The sequence below is a fragment of the Suricata suricatta genome, chromosome 16 (genome assembly GCF_006229205.1).
Source record: "Suricata suricatta isolate VVHF042 chromosome 16, meerkat_22Aug2017_6uvM2_HiC, whole genome shotgun sequence".
Taxonomy (NCBI): domain Eukaryota; kingdom Metazoa; phylum Chordata; class Mammalia; order Carnivora; family Herpestidae; genus Suricata; species Suricata suricatta.
In genome coordinates, this window is record NC_043715.1 from 19466675 (window position 1) to 19490169 (window position 23495).

The window sequence follows — 23495 nt, forward strand, 5'->3', positions numbered from 1 at the left end:
CAGGCGGTGGCAATCCCGCGGTGAGCAGCAGGCAAGGTCTCTCCCCCTCAAAGATTTCCCTAATAGGGACTGAAGATGTTCAGCATATAGAATTACGAGATTATAAAGAGGGAAATAATGCAGAGTCCTATGGGATGACACTAATGGGCACTTAATCGATACTGGAAAGAAAGAGAAAAGCTCCTTGAAGAAAGGATGGATGAGTAGCACATAAAGATGGAACAAAACAGGAGTTGGGGGAGGAGCCCATGCGAACACTACAGCAAGGGGAAGGATTATGGCCCATTCAGAATGCTGAGGAGATAGGGGCACCGAAAGGCAGCGAGAACTAGGCAGAAGGTGAGGCTGGGGATGTGGGCAGGGGACAAATACACAGTGATTCCTGTACATACTGCTTTACCTATTTCAAAGCTTACTCATGGGAAGTAATTAAAGAGATTTTCTAGATTAACCAACCAAAGTCTAGAAAATGCTTGCGTTAGAGCAACTGAAGGCACCTCAAGGAGTTCCCTGCTGTCTGCATTCACTTATTTTGGCAGCACACATTTCCTGAGTACCCCTTATGTGCGAGGTCCTGGCTGGGGACAGAGGTAAGACGAGGCTGCATGGCCAGGTGAATGTGGAGCCCAGAGGCCACAGGGCACAGAGGCTCTTGTGTTGCAGCTGAGCCTTTAGGGGATCTTGCCCATCAGAGAGGCCATGTTTTCCCGGCTTCTCTATTCTGCATGTTTGCCAACATGGGACACTGACTCAAAGACACAGTTTGGATCTCAGCCTTGCTATACCCCATCACTGTGACCTAGTTATCCTAACTCACTGAGCCTCACTAATTCCTACAAAGTGGGAATATTGATAATCCCTATGTGACATAAACTGTGGGTGGTCGGGGCAGGGGTGGGGGTGGGTTATGAAAGAGACTGTCTGGTCCAACAGCTGGTGCTCAGTAAATGTTAATCAATGTCTATGTAGATAATGGATTTTCCTTCAGACTAAAAATAATATAAATAAACAGGGCTAAAGGCTATAAGCTTCAGAATGGTCTCTTGGTGTGCGGCGAGGAAGGTTGATCTCAAGGTCATACCTGCCTGAGAATGGAAAAGGCTGCTCCTGGAGGTCAGAGAGGCTTCTAGCCCCGCCCTGGCAGTAATCAAACAAAAATTGTAAAAACATCAGTGGGGTTGGTAGGCATAGGGAGTTGGGTCATATCAGCATCTTCTAAGTGTCCTTTATTCTTAAGCCAGGACAACTTGTGTCCTCAAGACTTTTCTTGCAATCGCCTGATACACAACAGAGAGTACACAGCTGCTCTGGCCATACTGGTGTGGGGAACCAGATCCCTGTTTCTCAGCAGCCGCCATCCCCCGGTGTAGACTCTCCGGCTTCTCACTGTAGCCCTTGTGGAGCTGGTAGAACACCTCAGGCCTTGCTAAACTCAGGTTAGGTTTTCCAGAGGGAGGCGACTGAGCAGCATTTACAGGAAGAACCAATTGATAGACGACATCCCAAGAATGTCAGAGCTATGGCAACAAAAGTCAGGAACTTGGGGATATATTCTTTGGAAGGAGTAGGCGGTGGGGAGGGTTGTGAGAAGCTGAAGGCTGAGAGCAGGCATATTTTTTTAGGTAAGTCTATAAAGGTGTCTTGAAAGGCTTAACATATTGGGGTTCTCTTCCATTTGACCTAAAATTCAGCTCAGATATTTGTTACCTGTGTTAGTTAACCATTTTGTTCTGTTTTTTCACCTAAAAGTAACAGAAAAATATTTTAGGCCCCCACATGAATGGTTATGAGGAGAAATACATGTTTAAAAATTCCTACAAAATGTTTGACACAGGGTAGGTGCTTCAAATACATAACTTTATTTTATATTATTTTCTCTTTTGCTTGAATTTAGAATGTGTACAGAGCAGTTTTGACTATTCATTCACTCATTTGCTCATTCATCAAACACTACCTTTGTGTCCAACGCCCTAAGCCCCAAACTGAGAACAAAGGGTGGAAAGACACGTTTCCTGCGGGGGCCTCAAATCTACCCTTTCCTCGAGCCTCTGGTGATGATGAAAAGTCACAGGTGTCAGGCAAAGTTCAGAGATTTTATTTCCTCTTGTAGCTTTATGACTTTCAGGCTGTTCCCCCAAAATTGCGCTTAATTTTAACTTCATTAACTTCCTGTTCTGTCACAACAGTTGAACAAGAATTTCTCCATGAGCAGTATTCAAATCAGCTTTTAATGAGCTATTTAATTAAAGGCTAATTGAGGTGAATTCATTAAAGGTTTCTAAATTATGCTTATCAGGGTAGCTATGTTTTAAGATAAGTTTTAAATACTTATTTTATATTGCATTGTTTGATCATAAAAGTATGTATAAAATTACTTTTTAAAATTACTTATTAGAATGTGAATGCATTTTTCTTCCTTAATACTTGGGTGGGGCACTTATCAAATCAATTTAATATATCTTTCATGTTGGGCTGAGGGAATAAGTGGTCAGTCGTGACTATGGTTAGAGTTTGTTTGGTCCATGAAACATTCCCATCTCTTGGGGGTGAGGCACTGTTGAGCTGTTTTGGATCTGGTTTTCCAGTTGCTGTGTAAATCCTAATTGCTTGGGGTTTCTCCAAGCCTTGGTGACTCTTGGGTTTTAGGCTGACTCTGTGGAGAGTGGTGCTGTATCTTCTTCATGCTCAATATTACTCAGGAAATGAACATGTGAACCGTGATATGGCCTCCCTGGTTATACTGGGGAAGTCTTAATCTTCAGGGCTCCTTTCATTGGACATAAAATTTAGCTCAACAAACACGCACTGAGTGTCACCTCCACTCTAGGTGTGGTCCCAGACACCAAGGATACAGATGAACTGGGGTCCATGGTTGAATGAGAGCGATACACACATCACCAGACATGGACACTCCACTGATATGTCTGTCCTACAGGATCAGGAAAAAAACCTCAAGAGAGAAGGGTGGTGTGCTAGCCTTCCCTGGGCAGCCCGGACTGGTTCCCTGAGGGGTGGGACTCTAATTCTCGACAAAGAAGGTGCTTCCCAGAGAAGAAGTGGGGAAGGTCATTATTGGCAGTAGGTGGAGGAATATGATGAGACTGAGGATTAAAGTGGCATTCAAAAAGCACAGTATGGAGATAGGGAAAGGAGACGGGGCTAGGCAGGGAGTCAGGTGATGGATAGATTGTGAAGGGCAGTGTATAAATTTGAAGTTTGAACTTGAACTTTCAGGTTTTTTAAAGCCATTGGAAACCTATCACCTCATCACACAAACACACACACATACACACACATAAATCAAAGAGCTTTTAGAGAAGGAATGTGCAAGCTCAGATTGCACAATTTGTAGTCCTTGGGGAAGTCTTATAACACTGAGGCAAGAGTTAAAAGACTGGAGACAGGATTATAGTTTAATTGGAGATTTTTGTACTTTTTAGGTAAGGGGAAGAGCAGTTAATAGATTAGAGAAGAAAAAAACAAGGGAAAATTAAGAGACAAATATCACAAGGTTATGTGATTTGTATGTAGAAAGAGAATGGTCTTAGACAGGCAAGGACTCTGTAACAGAATACCACAGAATACCACAGAATACCACAGACTGGCGGCTTACACACAGCGATGACTTCTCACAGTCCTGGGGGCTGACAGTCTGGGATCAGGGCCCCAGCAGGGTGTTGTGATCTGGTGAGGCCCCTCTTCTGGGACGCACACTGCCAACTTCTCATTGTAGCCTCACATGGCAGAGGGAGAATGAGAGAGCTCTCTAGGGTCTTTTATTTTTTTCTTTTTGTAAGAGTACTAATTCTATTCATGAGAGTTCCACTTTTTTGACATAATCACCTACCAAATGTCCCACCTCCTAATACCATCACAGTTGGGTTTAGGATTTCAATACAAGAATTTGGTGTGTGTGGTGGGGAGACACAAACATTCAGTCTTTAATAAGAAGGAAAGGAAGGGTGCCTGGATGGTTCAGTCAGTTGAGAGTCTGGCTCTTGGTTTTGGCTCAGGGCATAATCTCATATTCGTGGGTTTGAGCCCCACATTGGGCTCTGGGCTGACTGTGCGGAGCCTGCCTGGGATTCTCTGTCTCCTTCTCTCTATACCTTCCCCTGCTCACACACAGTCTCTTTCAAAATAAATAAATAAACATTTAAAAAAAAAAAAGAAGGAAAGGGGCACCTAGGTGGCTCAGTCGGTTAAGCATCCGACTCCTACTCAGGTCATGATCTTATAATTTGTGGGTTTGAACCCCACATCAGACTCTGTGCTGACAGCTCAGAGCCTGGAACTCTCTTCAGATTCTGTGTTTCCTTATCCCTCTTTCCCCCTCCCCTGCTCTCTCTCTCTCTCTCTCTCTCTCATAAATAAACATTTAAAAAAAAGGGAAAGGAAAATTGGTGTCTGGGAGGAAGGTGGTTCCATCAACCATGATGCAGACTCTTTGCCAATACATGCCTGGAATACTATATTCAATGTCTGCACCTCATTTTAAGAGAGACAATGACCCAACTGGGCCTCAGTTAGATAAACGATCAGGCTGATGAAGGCACTGAAATTATCTGTCCAGAGCATCTACTAAGGGAAAGGGAGCCATTAAACAAGGAGCTGCAAACCTGTGAAATAGGTGCTCCATGAATGGAGAGATAGAGAGCTGTGTGAATATGAGAAGGACACCTGAGTTTTCTTTTTTAGGTCAAAACGGCCAGTTTGAGTAGATTGGCAGTAGCATAGAGGAGGGTGCTGTGAAGTGGTGAGCTCCTGGTTCCATGGATGGTACAAAAAGAGGCTGGGGTAGCTGTCACAACTTTTCTAGAGGAAATTCTGGTCAGGATGGAGGTGGGAGGGGCTGGTGGACTCACACGTCATGAAGGCCCCATCCAGAGCTGCAAGTGAACGGATCTCTGAATCCCCGATTGCCCTAATTAATCAATCATTTGGACCTCTCTTGCGAGGAATGGCTCCCTTGCTCTGTGTGCACATGTGTGAGGTGAAGGAAGAAAACCCACATTATAAATACTGTGGAAAATGGTGCTTGGCTAATGTCACAAACCCAACTGAGTAAAACCACTTTCCTTTAAAAAAGCTACTTTGCAACTGACATTGGAAAGACATTCTCAAAGACAAGGGCTTGTCTACAAAGCAGAAAGGCTATGAATGACAGTTACCAATACCAGTGTTCCCAGTAAGTGCCAGTGAGGCATTCTGCTCACTCAAACAACGCATGTGCAATTCCCGCTGTGGGACAGGTAGAGGAAGGACAGAGCACTGACTCTTCTGCACCACACAGATGACCACACAATGCAGAGAGGTCACCCTATGGGGGACAGACACAGAAAGACAAGAGGTCTTATTTCATTGACTGCAGGGAAAAGCCAGGATTTTCGCAATGTCTATGGGGCTTGATTTATTCATTCTGTGGATTTCATTCATTCATTCATTCATTCATTCACTCATTCGAAGCATGGATCTCTGTTTCCCAGCTTCGTCTTGAAGTCTTCTCTTCTCCCTAGCCTCACTTCCACCGTTCTCTCTTGCCGAGCACCTGCAATAGTTCCTGTTTTCCCCACATCTATTTTTGTCACACCATGATTTCTCCTCCATACTTCTCTCAAAGCAGTAAATATAAAAGGAAATCAGCCCTGGGACTGTTTGTTTATTTCCCTTCCATAGCTCTTCTGCACTTAGATAGAAAGATCCAACTCAATCGGCCTTCATCAAGTGTTGTGGAGTGAACAGTGTCCCCCCAGATTCGTATGTTAAAGTCCTTAGCCCCAGCATCTTACAATGTGACTGTACTTGGAAATGTGGTCTTTTTAGAGATGATTAATCCAAAACAAAGTCATTCATTTGAGTAGGTCCTAATCCAACAGGACTGGTGTCTTTCAAAAAGAGCAAATTTGGACACAGATGAGTCTAGAAGAAAGACCATGTGAAGGCACAGGGGAAGACAGAGCCATCTGGAAGCCAAAGAGTGAGGTGTCGGAAGAAACTAACCATGCTGACATCCTGATCTCAGACTTGCAGCCTGCAGAACTGTAAGAAAACAAGTTTCTGTTGTTTGAGCACCCGGTTTGTGGTACTTTGTTACGGCGGCCCTAACGGACTAACACATGGGTTTCCCAAACATGGCAAGTTTTGACACAGCAGGGCCTCTCTGATGCCAGGAGTTTTCTCTCCCCTCTCTCCTTGTCTGACTGGGTCCTTCTCACTCCTCCAGTATCAACAGAAATGTCACCTTTCTATAAACACTTTCCCTGACCCCAAACTGAATGAAGCTCCCTTCTCTCATTAGTGTCTCACAGCTTCTGTCCGTTTCCTTCCTCGCTCTCCACAGTTACCTGCTAATTCAAGTCTCTCCCATATAGTGTGAGTTCTGAGAGTCCAAAAGCCATGCCTATTGTTTATTGTTGTAATCCAAGGGCTTAACACAGTGCCTGCTCATTCACAGAAGGCCCCCACTTGGTTTGCTGAATGAATGAATGCACAAATGTGTGAATGACTAAAGCACTGATTGGGTAGCTCTCAATGCCGGTCATTAACTGGCATGGGGAAGGGAGGGATGAGCAGGTCAGACTTGGACTCTGTCAGTGTGTGATTTATAATCCTACAGGTAAGGCTGACATCAAACAGGTAAATATGATAAAGTATAATAATGCCATCTTGGAGAAGTGCCCCAGACTTCACAATCTATGTCATCTTTGGCTGTCCTCAGATGCCAGGGCCTTTCTGCAGCTGTTGGTGAAGAGGATACCTTTATTGAATAATTTCTGATGAGCTGCAGTTGAATGAAATATTATGGCTCTTAATAAGCTGTTTTTTCACTGAGAAACAATCCAGCTTAAGATTGGTGAGCTTGTATTTGGGCACCCCACACTCTCCTAGTGGCAAATTTGTAGATTCTAATTCCCAGAAGTGTCACAGACGGAGGCGGCGAAAGGCAGAGGGTCTATCACACTCTCACTGGAGCAGAGCTCGGTTGAGAGAAGGCCAGGGAGAATTTACTACCTCTGGAGGCAGATTGATTAGAAAGAACTGCCAGGCAATTTCCATTTGCATTTTTGCCGGGGTAGGACTGGGGAAAGGGAGATGGTTCTAAATGAGAACAGCCCAATCATTTTCTCCTAAAACTTGCTCCAATTTGTCTCCTGCTCCCAGAAGTTACTACCTTGCATAATCCAGGGAGCAAGGTAATCAGCACTTTGAGTTACATCGGTTTTGCCTGTTCCCTTGATAAAATGGCAAAATTCACCTATGAAATCCTGGAGTTCATTATGGTGTGGTTTTCTCTCCCCTTAAATCAAAGCCATTTTATCTCCATTAGTCAAACCAGGCTCCAGAAACAGCATCCTTGCTCCTTCTTGCTTTCAATTATTCATATTCCTTTGCTGACAAAAACCCAGACAGTACGATCCTTGGGTGAGTTTTAGTTCAGACTCTCCCAACCGCTCACCAGAGCTGGGCTGGAATTGCCATCATTCACCACCAAATGGAAAAACAGTCCCCCAAGGGAGAGCCATGGCCCCGTGAAAAAGCAATTGTGCTGGGAATGCATATGGACACAAACCCTCGCAAATGCGGGCCTTAATTGAAAAATAAAACAATTACCTTTTAATACTTTTGAAATAACAGAGGGAAGCACATTTATAGGATGACTGGGAAGAAACATCCATACGCTGTTTCTTTTTTAATAACATTGAGTTGTGTTCACTGTTAAGCTTATTAAAACACGAAAGCAGAACATAGCAGGAGACTGGGACACCATTCAATTGATTATTTGTGAACGGTCCTTGCTCCTTAGTCTTACAAACAAAATGAAAAACACAAACTGGAGAAAAATTTCTGTACGTAGGGGATTGTATGTGTTTTCATCCATCCCAAGGGCTAGTTACACAAGATTGTGCACTAAGGGGTTTTTGAGGTCCGCAGAGGAACTCAAAGGCTTTAGACATTGTGTGTTAGTCGATGTGTGAGGTGCTTTACTGATGTGAGCACAGCACGCCATCTCAGGAGGAGGTACCCCCAAGGGGCTCCAAACTGGAGACCTAAGCCTCCAGCCAGCCAGCCTATTTCCACAGTGGCTCTTTATTTTGAGTTTTCCTCCACGTCCATGGGTGGCGGCATGAGGGGATGGGGACCAGTATAATTTTATGAACAGGAAGGTTTCTATTCTGTTCTGGCACTTGTCTATGCAAAATGCATCTAGCAACCCTCCAGCCTCTCAGCATGTCTCCGGAAACCCTCTAAGAAGTGGCCGTCAGTGCCTATCTACCTTCATTCTTGGCCACCCCACTTGTGATTCACATCCAACCACACCTATCTGCTTATGTGGTTTCACAACTCCATGCCTTTGCACAAACAGTTCCCCCTACACTCAGTCATTGCCTTCCTCTTCTGGCAAACTGTTAACCATCCTTATAGGTTCCCCTCAGAGAAAACCTGCACTTTGAAGCCCTGAACTCAGATGATGTATCCCCTCCCCCTGACCTGTTATGGTGTCTCTGTGGGGGTCCTTTCACCTTCCCTAGAATATTGTGAGAGCACAGCAAGTTTACGATCAGATAGCTGGCATGTAGTGGTTGCCCCACAATATCCACTGAATACAATACACACCGAGGCAGACGGCTGCACCCTGCTGCACGGAGGATGTGCCGGGGCCAGAACGGGAACTCTGCGGGTCGTTTCGTCAATATTCTCATCCAAGCTGTAGGGCGCCTTAGGGACTGTGACCAAAGGACAACATGGAGAAGTCTATATTATTATCATCTTGATTTTTTAAAAATTGAGATGGATAAAAATAGTAATCAGCTGAAGGATATTTATATAGAAAAATAAACTTCCCCAAGTCTCACTACACAGAAACTAAGATTTCATCTTCCCAATGCTTGTCTGCACAGACATACGTTCTTGCATAACTATGGAAGCAAGTCTCACACCATCAGACACTTTGCTTTTCTCACTTTTTAAATCATTTATTGATTTTTCACCTCACCTAGATCTTCGAAATTTTAAGGCAGATGCTTGTGTTCACCTTTCCACTGTATGAGTAAGTATCCTGTTGCTATAGATTTTTCACACTTGCCTTCCTAAAGAACAGGGCCATATGTCCAAACGTAGGTTTTTGGTGTCCAACTATCTGTGTTAAAATCCCAGCTCCATCACTTTCCAGATATGTGGCATTAGTGAAGTTACTTAACCTCCTAAAACCTCAGTTTCCTCTTCTAAAATGAGTATGATACGGATATTTGATAAATATTACTCTTAAAATTTTTAAAAATACAATTGTGGAAGACTGTAAGAATAGCACTCAGAACATACTAATGTACCAGTAAATGTTAACTATCTTATTATTGCCATTATCACCAGTAGTAGAAAATGGCAATTTACAACAAAATCTCATGTTCATCACCTGTAAAATCAGGCCAACCCCTCCATAATGTATGTTTTAGCTGTCGTTTTTGTTTGTAGGAGTATAAAAAGAGATAACATAGCTAAAAGACCCATGTTTCTAAAAATCATTGAACAAATATCTGGTCATTTGATTAGAGGACAGCATGTGTGTGTATAAAATCAGACAGAAATGCATACAAATTTTTAACCACCCCAAGACCATGCCTAAATAGGTGTCTGATATTGAGGGCAATGGAATATCATGACATCAAGCCAGAGACTATTGTTGGTTTGGTAGAATAGAAATGGCTCTCCAATGGTGGGTCATGGCTCTGTCTGGCTTTGTTTTTCTCATCTGTACATCAGGATGGTGGGACAGGTGATCTGGAGAGATAATTCCAGCCCTAAGGATTTTTTTCTTTCCCTTCATATTTTTCCTTGGCACATGAATGGATTTTCAATGAAGATTTTTTTTAATTGTCCCTCTTGTCTTCTATACCCTAGTGAATATAAGTTATTAAAGGGGACTACTGTCCTGTATTTGACATCCCATTGACGTGCCATATTGAAGTAATATGTATTTATATATGAAAAAGTGGGAAATAATGAGTCTGCATCCCCCCAAATATTCCACTAGGCATTATAATACCTTTGAGTTCTTGTACAGATGCCTAGAGTATCCCATCAGGGATTGGACTTGATAACCCTAGAGGATTTTCTATAACCTCAGAGTGCATGACAATGCTCCTTCCATACTCTGAAAGATATTCTACATGAGGGATTGCAACAATTAACTTTTAATTGCCTTAGTCATTTCCATTTTTAAGCTGAAGGGGAGGTAGGTCCTCATTGCTTCTCCATAAAGCTGAGGCAGAGACTTGGGAACACAGACACGGCTGGTTTGTTTCTCTGCAAAAATGCAGGGTATGCAATATTCATAGATTGAATCCATACATTGGCCCCTCAGTCTGCCACTTGTGGGGATTTATGTACCAGCCACCTGCCATGTAGACAACAGTGGACCATTATGGTGCTAAAGTTCAGCCCCTCTCAGAGCCAAAGTAAAGAAAGGCAACTGTGTTTATTTTAAATACATAATCAATCATAACCCTGTGAATAGTCACTTTTCTATTAATGCCTTCATATATCATTTAAAGCCCTCTTGATTCTACATAATTCTCTTTTGTCTGCTTCCTTGTCTTTCACTTCACAGTTTCATTCAGAGGGTTATATAGAACTGCTGCTCCAAACAAATCTTGCCTCTATATTCTCTCTTTAGGTCTAGTGTTAGCAAGAGAATATTTTCTGTAAATAATGTAGATGAGAATGACTCAGAAACTAATTCCAGCTACAACAGATGTGTGGAACAAGGGAAAGATCACATGACTTGTAAAGTGAACTCCCCTGCTTTGAGGGTTGACCTTGCCCTTTAGTGTCTGGATGACTACAGACCAGTCATTACCTTTCTGAATCACAGGTTCCTCAACTCTAAAACCGGAATCTTGTAGGGCTGTCTGTCAAGACCCAAGCAGTTGAGTACAGAGTGGTTTATGAGCAATGTGCCCATAGGAAATTCTGCTGATGTTACTTCTCATTTACTTTGAGTCAAAACTATATAAATATTTTATTTTAAGAGGGTCATTGACTGCCGGACAGCTAGAGGTAAGTGAACAATAGGGAGAAGAGGCTAAAACCTACATCAACAACTTAAAACAAACATTTTAAAATATGGGTGGTCAGCTTTGAGGAAAGGCTTAGAAATTTAAAAAAAACTATCTTCAAATATAGAAAATTGGGATGACTTGCTTTTTCTACTTCTGAGAGAAGCCCAAGAATGGGTGGGCCAATATGTGAGGCATATTTTAAGATTCAGTTGTTTAAACTGTGTACTCATGGAATGCACTGCCTTATAGGTTCTGAGGTTATGTTTGCTGAAATTGTGTAAACACGAACAGTGCAATTGGGAGTGGAGGAATCCCAGCATGGGTTAGGAAGGGAGCTTTTTGGTATCAAAGACTGTTTCTAATTCTCAGTCCCATGATGGATGACAATTCTTTGGCCAAAATGACTATGATAAAAACCTCTCGTTACTCTTCGTATCATGTAGACTCTTGAAAAAAGGGGAGAAGGCCCTGCCCCCAGCCAATGTGTATTCACATTATTTCAAGCACATAACCCCTAGTGTAGGAAGAGTTATCTGGTAGACAATCAGCAAATATCTGTCAAAAGATGAAGAAATGAATAAATGACCCTCTAAAATGCCTTACCAGGTACATTTTACAAAAGAGAGAAGACAGCTTATAAATAAGAAGTTGCCATTTCAAGTGCTCTTAAAAAACACGCCTATAATTTCAGAACATCTCTAAGGAGGAGTTTTTACCAGCAGATTCAGAAGTCAAATTTCATTTCGTCTTAGCGGAGAGTTCTGAGTTGCGACATCAGCAGTGTAGAGAATCCTGCTGTTTATCAAAAGTTAGAATGTCAGCCATCAGCAGACAGGACAACTGCACTAATGAAAATGTATGGCTTTTCATTATTAGGCCAATTTGCACAATGCAATTGGAATTGAATAAGCTGCAATGGCTACAAGATTTGTATAAAACACTAGGATGATTTTAATGTGACAATTACCATCAATCCTCAACACTTTCTGTTTACAAATAGGCCTCGGAAAAAGGAAGCTTCCAGCAGGTGTAACATTAATATCCTCGTACAAGTAATTTTTTTAAAAAGTCAACAAGACCAGATCCTAAACTGAATGAAATCTGTGAGTTCATTTTCTATTTTCCATGACTAGGAGAAAGCTTACTGCGGCCTGCTGGCCTTCTCCACTGTGCAAAGAAACAGGGGCTCCCAGACTGAGTCTGTAAGGTTTTGCCTTCAGAGAAGCCTCTCTTCTTAGGAGTCTATCCAGTGATGACTTCAGGAATTACCCTCCAACAAACTTCAGGTTAGAATGCCCTACACCATGGCCAGATTAGAAACAGATGCAGAGTCTGCGGAGCACACCATCCCTTACCGCCGCCCCAAGTTCAGCAAACTTGTGAGTGAGTGCATGCTGTCTCCTGCTGAGGCAGGAGCTCGCTGACTTAACACGGAAACCGTTTTCTTTCTTCAGGGCAGTTAATTTTGCATACACCTTGCGGTTAAAAAAATGAAGACAGCAGAAGGTAGCTGATGATGAAAAATGGACTTTCATTGTTTATCTAGTGAAGGCTTATGTAGCAATTTGGGTACTAGATTGGAAAGTTCACAGTGAACTGAAGAAAAGCTTCCTTTATTTCTTTTTTTTTTTTTTGTCACCTGTTAATTTACTGAGTTGTGCAAATGTGCAGTTTCTAATTGGTATGTTGAGTGCCTCTCAAAGGTCAGTGATAAAGTCAAGAGTAAAGCCCCAGTGATGTTCTGTCTTGTTGAATTCCACTAGGCTGAATAATCCACCACAGAAAGTTTAAAATTTTCTTGGTTATCCCCAAAAAGGCATTTTGGACATTTAACTGCTGTCCTCAGTCATTGACCCAGAAATTATTAGCAAAGAATTTAAGAGGATTAAGGTTTTTTTGAATGTGTATTGGGGATGGGGGGTGGGGGACAGGGAGGATGAAGGGAATCCATTACTTATATTATTTTTCCCATTTCTTTACTCAACAAATATTCATGAGTGCACTTAATATGTCCCATATCCTGGAACTAAACACTGGGAATATAGAAACAAAAAAAATAGAAGCAAAAAAAATTTCCTTTTTTGAAAGAGCTTATAGTCTATTTGGAGATGCCGACTATACAAATTAAGCTAACACAAATACACATAAAATAATTATAGATTGCAATTATGAATTGTCCTTTATAGTTTATCAAATGACTACTTGTGTTATTTCTTGCATTAAAAAAGTACTTTGCATTAGTCATCTAGGCACGTGTGAGAAAACCCTATGTAAAGAAATCAACAGCTTGTGATAGAGTCTTAGGAACAAAGGTCTAGAGAAGAAAGGTGATTGTGCTGCAAAGTGTTAATAAAGGCATGACTAATCCTTGTTGAGGGGACTTCCTGGCGGTGGCATTGAGTTGGACCTTAAAAGACTGGGCAGAGATGTGTAAACAGAAAGTAAGTGTCAGGAGGCCATTCCGGGAAGAGGGGTTGCCATGGACAGACACACACACGGCGTTAGGGTGTATGGAGTGTAATGAAATAAAGAGAAATTTGGGATGGAGGTATCAAGTTGTATGGGAAAATGATAATGGAGAGTTGGAATTGGTGGGTTAGATACATTTAACAAAAGTCTTAGAAAGGTAGACTTTATCGTAAAGTCTGGGTAATGGGGAGCCCAGAACATCCAGAAGTAGCCAAGCACCCCATGGCCCAGGAAGAGCAGAGGTGTTGTGGGTTTGGCTTCCAGATTCAAGGCCTGAGTGGACTGGGAAGGCTTTAGAAGCTGATACCAATAGTCTTCATGATTTGGTCCCAGTTACCACTGTAGTTTTATTCCTCACCACTGTCTCTCTGGAGTTCAAGCAAAAACAATACCGGATTTCTTTTACTGCACCATTTTTGGGCCCTGGGCCTTTACATATTCTGGAGCATGTGGTTGTAACACTCTCTGTTCCCTCTCTATCTGGCTCTTCACTCGTCTTTCAGGTTTTAGCTTAGACACTACTTCCTCCAGAAGGTACTACTGGATTAAGTAAACTTGAGTTAGGACCCTAGCATTGGACTCCTCCAGATTTGGTTCTTCATCAACAAGAATATGTGTCACCCTATAAATCATTGCTTGGTTAATTATTTGTAGTCTACCACCCTCTTCCCCTCACCATCATATACCCATAAATGAACTGTGAACTCATGAGGACAGGGGCTGTGTAAATAAACAAGGCATTCTAGTTGGCTTATTCCAAGTCATGGAGCTTGGTTAAAAAAGAATTAAGTTAATTTTTAAAAATTTACTTATATAATTATTAAGGTGAAAGCCATGGAAAATCTTGTGAAGACAGACAGTTAGAATGTGTGAAAGACAGACATGGTATGATATACGGTGGTGTGGCTCCCTTTTAAAAAATGCCACCAGCTTTCTGATCCCAAAATGGTAACAGCTGTAAAACCATGCGCTGCCCAACTTCTTCCCACCCTTGCACTTTCTTGCATTCCTGCCATTACGATGGGATTTAAAAGGGTCCTTTTCAAAGGAGGGGGATCAGGGAGAGCTTTGATGGAGATATAAAAATAGTGTCGGAGCTGAGTGAACAGAAAACATAACTGAGCTGCTGTTGAGACCTGAGACAGAGAAGTGAATGAGCCAGCAGGGGCACAGGTGCTGGAGGGATACGGCTGGCATCTCTGTATCTAGGGCTGCCTACAAATTCGCTAGTGCAGACTCACTTCAGCTTCATTCTAGCTGTTGTAGGGTTAAAAGCAAATAGAAATTAATTGGAATCTTTGGATACTTTGGGGGCAGAAGTAGATTTTTCAGTTGGAATATCTGCCCAAATTCCAGATGACCAGGAGAAGAGGACACAGAAGTGTCCAAATCTGAAGAGGCCAAAGGCAGGAACTGAAACTGAGGTATGAAGCTAAGATGTTGGGGCCAAGTTGCAGGTGAGTGGTCAGGCCTAACTTCCGGGAGAGGATGTCCCCTGGAGCTACCCCATAGGAAACCCATTACTTTAGTTTGCTCTTCTGGCCCCATCTTTCCTGGTGGTATGTGCCAGCAAGAACAAATGGCCCCAAATATTGTGTTTTTGAGTCTCACCTTACATCATCACCATCACTACAACCATCACCACCACCACCACGATGACCACCACCACCACCATACACGCACGCGCACACACACACATATACACACACCTTCTCTGACTATACTGCCTGGGACACAGTGAGTTCAAGGTTGATCACAATCATGACAGATCTGGATGGAACAGAAAGTTCTCCTAAGTAAAATGTTTTACTGCAGTCATTAGTCAGGTTCCCAGGAAAAGCAATCAATAGCCACAGAGCAATCAGAGAAAGGCTGCAGGGGGTCCAGAGCAGCTAAGAGTACACAGGAAGCCCTGACCGGGGTTTGACTTAGATTGGCTGCTCTTGTCTTATGTCCTTTCCACACTGAATTTAAGAAGATAGGGTCACTGCATATTACACAACCCCCAAATAGAGTCTTCATGGACAAGGCATTGAGAACATCCTGAAAAGCACCTTCCTGTTTTAAAAGAAACCCTCAGCATCTAAAGAGTCTTGAGAGAATTGTAAACTCACCTACTCTACTTAGCTTTATTTAGAATTCAATTCAATTGTACTTCAAAGTGATATATATTTATATTAAAACATTTGGTTATATATGAAGAACTCCTAAGTCATAACTCAGTATTACATGAGGCATTTAATATGTTGCTGTGTATCCCTTGGATGACTCTTCTATCTCTTTTTCTGAGTTCACTGAAGAAGAACTAAGAAAGATATTGGAGCTTTGTAGGTTTATGAAAATAAGTTTTGTTTTGGAAATCTCTTATTAATACTAATGCCTGGTATAAATGCACAAAACAAAAGATTTTACCAAGTAGAGGCTTGTCCTGAATGCCTGGTATATTCTCCTACCCTAGACATATCAAATCCTTCTTCTGGGCTAATGACATTCTTCCTCTCATGCGTGGGGAGATGGAGCTCATGATCAAGCATCAGTCAAGGGCCAGAGCTGGAGGTACGAAAGTGGGAGGGAGGGTTGTAAAATGCATGATACTGGGAATGAGAACAAGGAACATTCCTCTGAGAAATGAGAAACCCTGGGGGCAGGGGGTAAACAAAGCCAAAATCATTTGGTAAAACCATGACAAGCTCCAGAGGAAAGAAAATGTATGAAGAATACCCAGTCTGGTGTGCAGTATAAATAGAGGCAAGGAGTGGTGTCTGGGTGGCTCAGTCAGTCCAGCATCCAACCATTCCTCCCTTTTGTCTTAAATATTTACTAAGAGAGTGTGTGAGTCTATGAGCAGGGTAGGGGCAGAGAGAGGGGGAGAGAGAACCCCAAGAAGGCTCCCCATTGTCAGTGCAGAGCCTAATGCAGGGCTTGATCTCAGGAACCACGAAAACTTGGTCTGAGCCAAAAGCAGAGTCAAATGCTTAACTGACTGAGCCACCCAGGCACCCTGCATCTGTCTCTTGATTTCAGCTCAGGTCATGATCTCACAGCTGGTGAGATGGAGCTGCACATAGGGCTCTGTGCCCACGTGTGGAGCCTTCCTGGGGTTGTCTCTTTCTCTCTCTCTTTCCTGCCTGCATTTTCTTTCTCAAAATAAATAAATAAACATTTAAAAAATAAATAGAGGCTAGGTGATGTGGGGCATAAGGATCGATCTGAACATCAGCTGTCCTTGACATTAGCCCATCATTGGATATTTATTGAGCACAATTTATGAAATACATGCTTTGAATAAGGTCCAATGCTGGATGAGGTTATAGGAATGAACAGAGACGACTTCTCATTCCCTGAGTGGCATTTATGTACGTTTTGTAGTGCACATGGAGGGAGAACAGAGTTGGGATTTACTTAGGTGCAAGCCTTGGTTTTGCCACTCGCTGGCTGTGTGCCTGTAGGCAGATTACTCAATCTGTCTAAATCTGTTTTTCTCATCTGTAAAGTGTGAGAGGAGTGTTGTGAGGCATGAACTATGCATGCAGTACACACAGTGCTGGCAGATGCTATGCTTCCACTACATGGTAGTTCACAGATGTGTCTTTGGGCCCCCAAGGGTGTGATGCCCAGGTCTGGGGCAAGCACTTATGGTGGAGAGCCAACGGACCATTCTTGGTCATACATTACCATATGGAGCTTTAATTTAAGACCTTCCTATTCCCCACCTGCCATAATAAGAGGGAAGTCAACTCTAGGTCACCAAGGTGTCTTTGGAGTCCTCAGGCATCCAGATACCCTTCACTCCTTCCATTTCAAAACAGATAAAATTTATCAGACAAGAACATAACAGTTATTTTTAGTAGCTGCTGTTAATTTATTAGCAACAGCCAAGTATGATAAATGGGTTCCCATCCTGGGCACTTAAGGGGAGATGACATCTACAGGGAACGTGTGCTAGAACCATATAAAGCAAAGCTTTGGGGTCTATAAATACCAGATCAATGAAAATGAATTGCCCTTGAGAAATTTCTTAAGAAAACACGAGGTTACCCATCTTTACTTAGCTGCTTGCTTTCCCAGTATTAATTATCTCATTCCTTTGGATGAAAATATTAAGGGATTTAGAAGCACTGAGATGACTATAGTGTTTAGTTGTTTATTGACCAAAGATGATTTCTTATATGAATTTTTCTTTGCTGTCTTTCCACAGAGAAGAACATGTCACAAGCTATAATGTCTAGAGTAGTAGCATTCGAGTAAGATGCCATGGAGCCCATTGTTGGCTGCTGGCACTGTTCTTTCACTGGCTTGCTGTCCCTTTGGTATTTTGTCACCTTAATGACATGATAACTATAATTGGAAAAGTGACTCCTGATTTTGACCCTGGCAGACCTGTTCTGGCTTCAGGGTACCAGTTGGAGATTCGAGTCGGCACTATAAGGTGTCCCATCTGGCTTGGTATTAAACTTTCAACCGTATTATTTTGTGTACGCCACAGGCCCTCATCTATATGTGTTTTTATCATAAATGTCTGTCTTGAATTTCCAAACTGAAAGAAATAACTATTCACCTCAAATTAGACCTTACCCTATACATTAAATTTTTTCTAAGAATTAGACTAGCAGCTATTATTTTGACAACCAACTGTGCGTTTAGTAGATATTAAAATATGTGGTACTGAAACCTCACAGCAACCCTACAAAGGCAGGTGATAAGATGGCCAATTTTCGATGAGAAAAAGAAGACTTACCCATCGCTCAATAAATATTACATCTGTAATGAACAGATGCACACCAGGCAAACTTGGAAAGCCTTTTAATCCAAGCCAATGCTGGTGCCTCTTGTCTTTACGTTTCAAGTTTCTGCATGCAGATGACTCAGAGCCTACAAAGGGGTCTCATCAATCTCTTCTTTTGCCTTGAGTTTCTAGTCTGCTCTAAGTCAACACTGTGATCCTGTTGATCTGTATTGGAAGCTAAGAGCTTGAGCAAGCTGGAGTCCCCATTGCAGTGAATGACGGGACCAACCACCGAACTTGCCATTAATAAACTGAGCTGTTCACATTTCTCTGTGGCATAGCTTGACATTTAGGCTGAGGGTTTGTAATTCCAATAAACAGCTCAGGGTGGGATGTGTATGTGTCTTTGACTGTCACACAATTAAAAGCTAAACCAAGGAGGCTAAGGCTTTCATTAAAAGCCATTCTCTTTTATTTATTTAGTGTTTCAGGGACCTGGAGAGAGTACAAATCAGGAATAGGCCTCCAGGGAATAGCTTTTTACACACTAGCTGGTGATACCATTCTAACTATTAAATGACAGACAGCCTGATTGTTAGGTTAAAAAAAAATGAACCAAGGAATGTGGTCATTTGAAGAAATCAGTCATATGATTATTTTTCCCTTGCTACAGAAGTACCCGAGAGATCTACCAGCCCCTTCTTTGATTAATAATGCTTGCAGTGGTTGCACACTGCTCAACTTGGCATTGCATTTATCAAAATTTGCCAGAGCAGACAGGCATTGCCATGCTAGAAGAATGGTTGTAATGGGCCCTTGTGCCTTGCCGGAAATATCTGGGCCACCTGAATGCAAGAAGTGGGCATGCCAGCCTGGACTCATGGTCTGGGCTCTTGTTCTTTCTTCCCAGAACCATTATGGCCTCTCAGCAGTTTTAAGATGCAGGCTTCATGCTTAACCTCCCATATGAGATGACCCACAGAGTAGCTGTTCTCCAGGGGTCCCAGTCTCCTGTCCTTTGCCTCCTGGCTCCTGCCAAAGGCCAGAAGGGAGAAAAAGCCTTCAGGAAGATCCATTTCAAAACCATTTGTTTTCAAATTTGACCCAAACTGTCTTATGTTGACTCCTCTGGAGAACGAATTAAGAAAAATAAAAAACAAAAACAAAAAATAAAAATGGATGCACATTCCTGAATGCTATCCCCATTGTCTATGATTCAACATGTAAAAAAGAAAAAAAATCCATAAGCAATTCTGATGTTTAGTCAGTTTTGTGAAACACTGATTTCTTAAATGTCAAGCTGACCTTGTCTCTTGACACCCAACCTTTGTCTAGATGGACCCTGAGCTACAGGGTCATTCTCTGGAAATCCAAATGTGATCTAGGTCTTTGCGGTCCTTCTATCACAAACCTGAAATATATCATCCTTGTCCTCACACAATTGCCATCGCTGACTTGGACAGCAGCCAGTTCCTCTAACTTTAATTGAAGGTTGTGCTAAAAGCTCAAAAAATGAATTCAACTTCTACATTTGCAGTAAAATTTTGGCAGATAATATTGACCTTCACATTACCCTATGCCCCTTTCATAAATGGTCCAGAGAAGAAGTTTCACTTGGAAACCAAGTTTCTTTCTTACTCAGTTATAGATCTGGGAGGATGTTTTAAGAATGCCATAAGAAAGAGACCATGTTTCCTTCTTCATCTTGGATGCCAGGAAGCTCAGAGCCCTACTTTATACTTAATCATAGAAACCTTGGAACCCTTACAACTGCTCTCTTTTTCCTGCTTTTTTTACTCTCAATTATTTTCCTTTTAAATTCTGATTTTATCAATGTCATTTTAAGAAACATTTGAAAACTTCTGGAGGAAGATAACATGAAAATCTGAGGGTTGGAGGGTGCAGTGTCATGTCTAGGGGAAGAAGAATGCAGGTCTGAAGCATCCTGTTAGAGGTAAATAGGGACAATTATAAGATTGCATCCCTTCTTGCTCTCTTTTTTTTTGCTGTAATACGTTCCCCACTTTAAACTCCTTGTGCCCTTCAAAAACAATGGCTGTGCTATTGGACAAATACTTCCCCAGCACCCAGACCACATCATAGATCTTCTTAGATGGTGAATACTATTCACCAGCCTGAGATACGTTTCTAATATTTTCCAGGTTCACACACATAAAACTTTAAAATTATATAGGTCTATAGATTTCTCTTATTACTTTTTATATCTAAATCCATTAATATGAAAAATTTCAAAGCCACTTTAGATTGGAAGTAATTCAGCCAGATAGGATTTGAATATGAAGTCTGATTTCAGTTGGTTTAGAAATATTGAGAGGGTCCTGCATGTGGCTGTTCTTATTTCAAGAGCCTGGCTAAGCTCAAAACCATAAAGTTTGCCTTCCATAGAACTGCTTCTCTCTGTGAATCTCAAATGCTCTGTTAAGCCAGAGCTGGATGTGAGGGCCAGAGTCATCTGACCTCTTCCCAAATAACCTTGCAAGACAAATACAAAATAAACAAACAAATAAAACAAAAGAACAAGCTAACAATAAGCTCAGGAAGTAAAATTTACAATTTTTATAAGAAAAAGCTTAGGAAGTATTTGTCACAGGCTTTAAACATGCCCAAATCTATAGACCTACTAATGTTATTTATAGGATTAATTCCAATGACTTATTGGAGATATTCCAAAAAGAGAGGGAAATACAAATTATGAACAAACATTTCCTTGTAGTGATATTTATAACATCAAAGTTTTGGGAAAATAGTCACATTCAGTGAAGTAGGAGTGGTTACAAAATTTAACATCTGCCCATTGATTGATGTTTAAAGACAATAGTTTATTCATTGGCACAGTGGTGCATGAGTGAATAATTTTTCATTGTCATTAATATTATATTAATATTGGTGGAGGAGGGAAGAACATTTTAACTTGCATAATTTTCACAAAAGCAAAAATGTTCATAGCTCAGAAATTTAGTTTATTTAATTATATTAAATTTGAGAAAATTACTTTGTTATTTTTCAATGACTTCAATTTGGCATGACATAGAAAGGGGATGGGGTACTGGGTGGCTCAGTAGGTTAAGTATCAGACTTCAGCCCAGGTCATGGTATCATGGTTGGTGGGTTTGAGCCCCATGTGCTCAGTGCACAGTCTGCTTGGGATTCTCTCTCTACCTCTCTCTTTTCTCCTCCCCCCTCAAAATAAAGAAAAAATTTTTAAAAATCTTTAGAAAGGAGAAGGAACATTTCCTGCATTTTTATTTTCCAACAGTTTCTTCCATCCATTTGGTGATGAAGTCTTCACAAAACATTTCAAAATATGTTTCTTAGTTGTCACCTGCTTGAGGGTGAGAGCAGGGTCATGGCAACTTTCTAAGATTTTTTTTTTTTCCTATACGCACTAGCCCACTGTGTAGGAAAGTCAGGATGGTCCAAGCCTTCCATAGATATTTCCTGGGGATCTTTAAATGAGGGATGTCTACATATGTGGGCTCCACCAAGTGAGGTATTCAGTGCATATAATAGCTTCCAGTGTCCTGGTTTCTGTGAGCTAGGTTGCTGCTGCTGCCCTGCTCTGCCCAGATGGGTGGTGCTGAGGGTGCTGGTCCTGGTCCTGAGGCACCTTTGCCCATATCTGCTGAAGCCATGTGCTCTGAACAGACCCAATGCCTCCTGAAGACTTAGGGAAGCCAGTGCTTTTGACTTAAGTAAACTTTATTTTCATAGGGGAATCACATATATACAGAAAAGTGCATGCATCATGTATTTAGAGCTCAAAGAAGTTTTTCAAAATGAAAGCACCTGTGCAACCACCCCTTGCATTAAGAAATAGAATATTCTAGCAACGTTTTTGTACCTCTTCCCAGTCACTCCCCTCACAAAGCAACTGCTATTCTAATATTTAAACCCATCAATTAGTTTGACTTATTTTTGAACTTTGAAAAAATGAATTCATAGAACACATTAATCATTCTATTGTTGATGGACATTCAGATATTTCATTACAAATCACACTGCTATATACATTCTTTCACTTGTTCTAGCCTTTAGGTTTTACTTACTGTGAACACTTTCCTTGAAGCCCCTCACCTGAGTAAAGTGGTCTCCAAACTCTTGCTACCCTTGCACCCACCCACAAGTCATCACCCCAGTGGCAGTCATCAGAGTTTCTAGAGCAAACAGTTCCAAATAGAGGGAGAACATCTCACTACTCATATCCTTGGAGAGAGTCTTGGAAAAGTAACTTCCCCTTTTGGTGGAGACATATGCAATGGCGACTATGCCTCTGGCAACTATTAATCTGCCTTCTGACTCCAGAGATGCTTGTTGGAGGGCATTCAGAGTAATGGGCACTGAGCTTCCCTCCAAATTTCCATTCTCATCTGCTCCTACAGTGTTCTGTGGTGAACCTCACTTCCCTCTTCTCTGGGTGGTGTTCTTCTCCAGGGCTCAGGGAAATACTTTGCCCTTATCTTGGGATGAATATAGCATAGATTAAAACCAGGGCTCCTGATTGGTATTGAAAATGGCTTCTGGTATACTAGAACTGATCCATGAATTCAACAAAGTCACAGGTATAAAATTAACATATAGAAATCGGTTGCATTTTTATACACCTATAATGAAACAACAGGAAGAGAAATCAAGAAACTGATCGCATTCACAATTGCATGAAAAAACATAAAATACCTAGGAATAAACCTAACCAAAGTTTTAAAAGATCTGTATGATGAAAACTATAGAAAATTTATGCAGGGAATTGAGGAAGACAAAGAAATGGAAAAACATTCCATGCTCATGGACTGAAAGAATAAACATTGTGAAAATGTCATTATTACCCAAAGCAATCTACACATTCATTGCAATCCCAGTCAAAATTGCACCAGCATTCTTTTCAAAACTAGAACAAACTATCCTAAAATTTGTATGGAACCACAAAAGACCCTGAATAGCCAAAGTAGTATTGAAGAAGAAAACCAAAATGGGAGGCATCACAATCCCAGACTTTAGCCTCTACTACAGAGCTGTCATCATCAAGACAGTATGGTATTGGCACAAAAACAGACACATAGACCAATGAAATAGAATAGAGAACCCAGAACTGGGCCCACAAATGTATGGCCAATTAATCTTTGACAAGGCAGGAAAGAGTATCCAATGGAAAAAAGACAGCCTCTTTAACAGGTGGTGCTGGGAGAACTGGACAGCAACATGCAGAAGAATGAAACTAGACCACT

General features: G+C 41.6%; 1 protein-coding gene across 1 annotated transcript in view; it reads right to left on the reverse strand.

Annotated features, from left to right (window-relative positions):
* Nucleotides 1–23495, reverse strand: part of LOC115279716 — a 50271-nt gene that overhangs the window by 17871 nt on the left and 8905 nt on the right. The window contains exons 2-3 of the mRNA XM_029924235.1: nucleotides 10856–10907; nucleotides 8617–8726 (exon numbers count right to left, since the gene is read on the reverse strand). Coding sequence (XP_029780095.1) covers nucleotides 8617–8726; nucleotides 10856–10907 — 162 coding nt within the window. The remainder of the gene's footprint in view (nucleotides 1–8616; nucleotides 8727–10855; nucleotides 10908–23495) is intronic.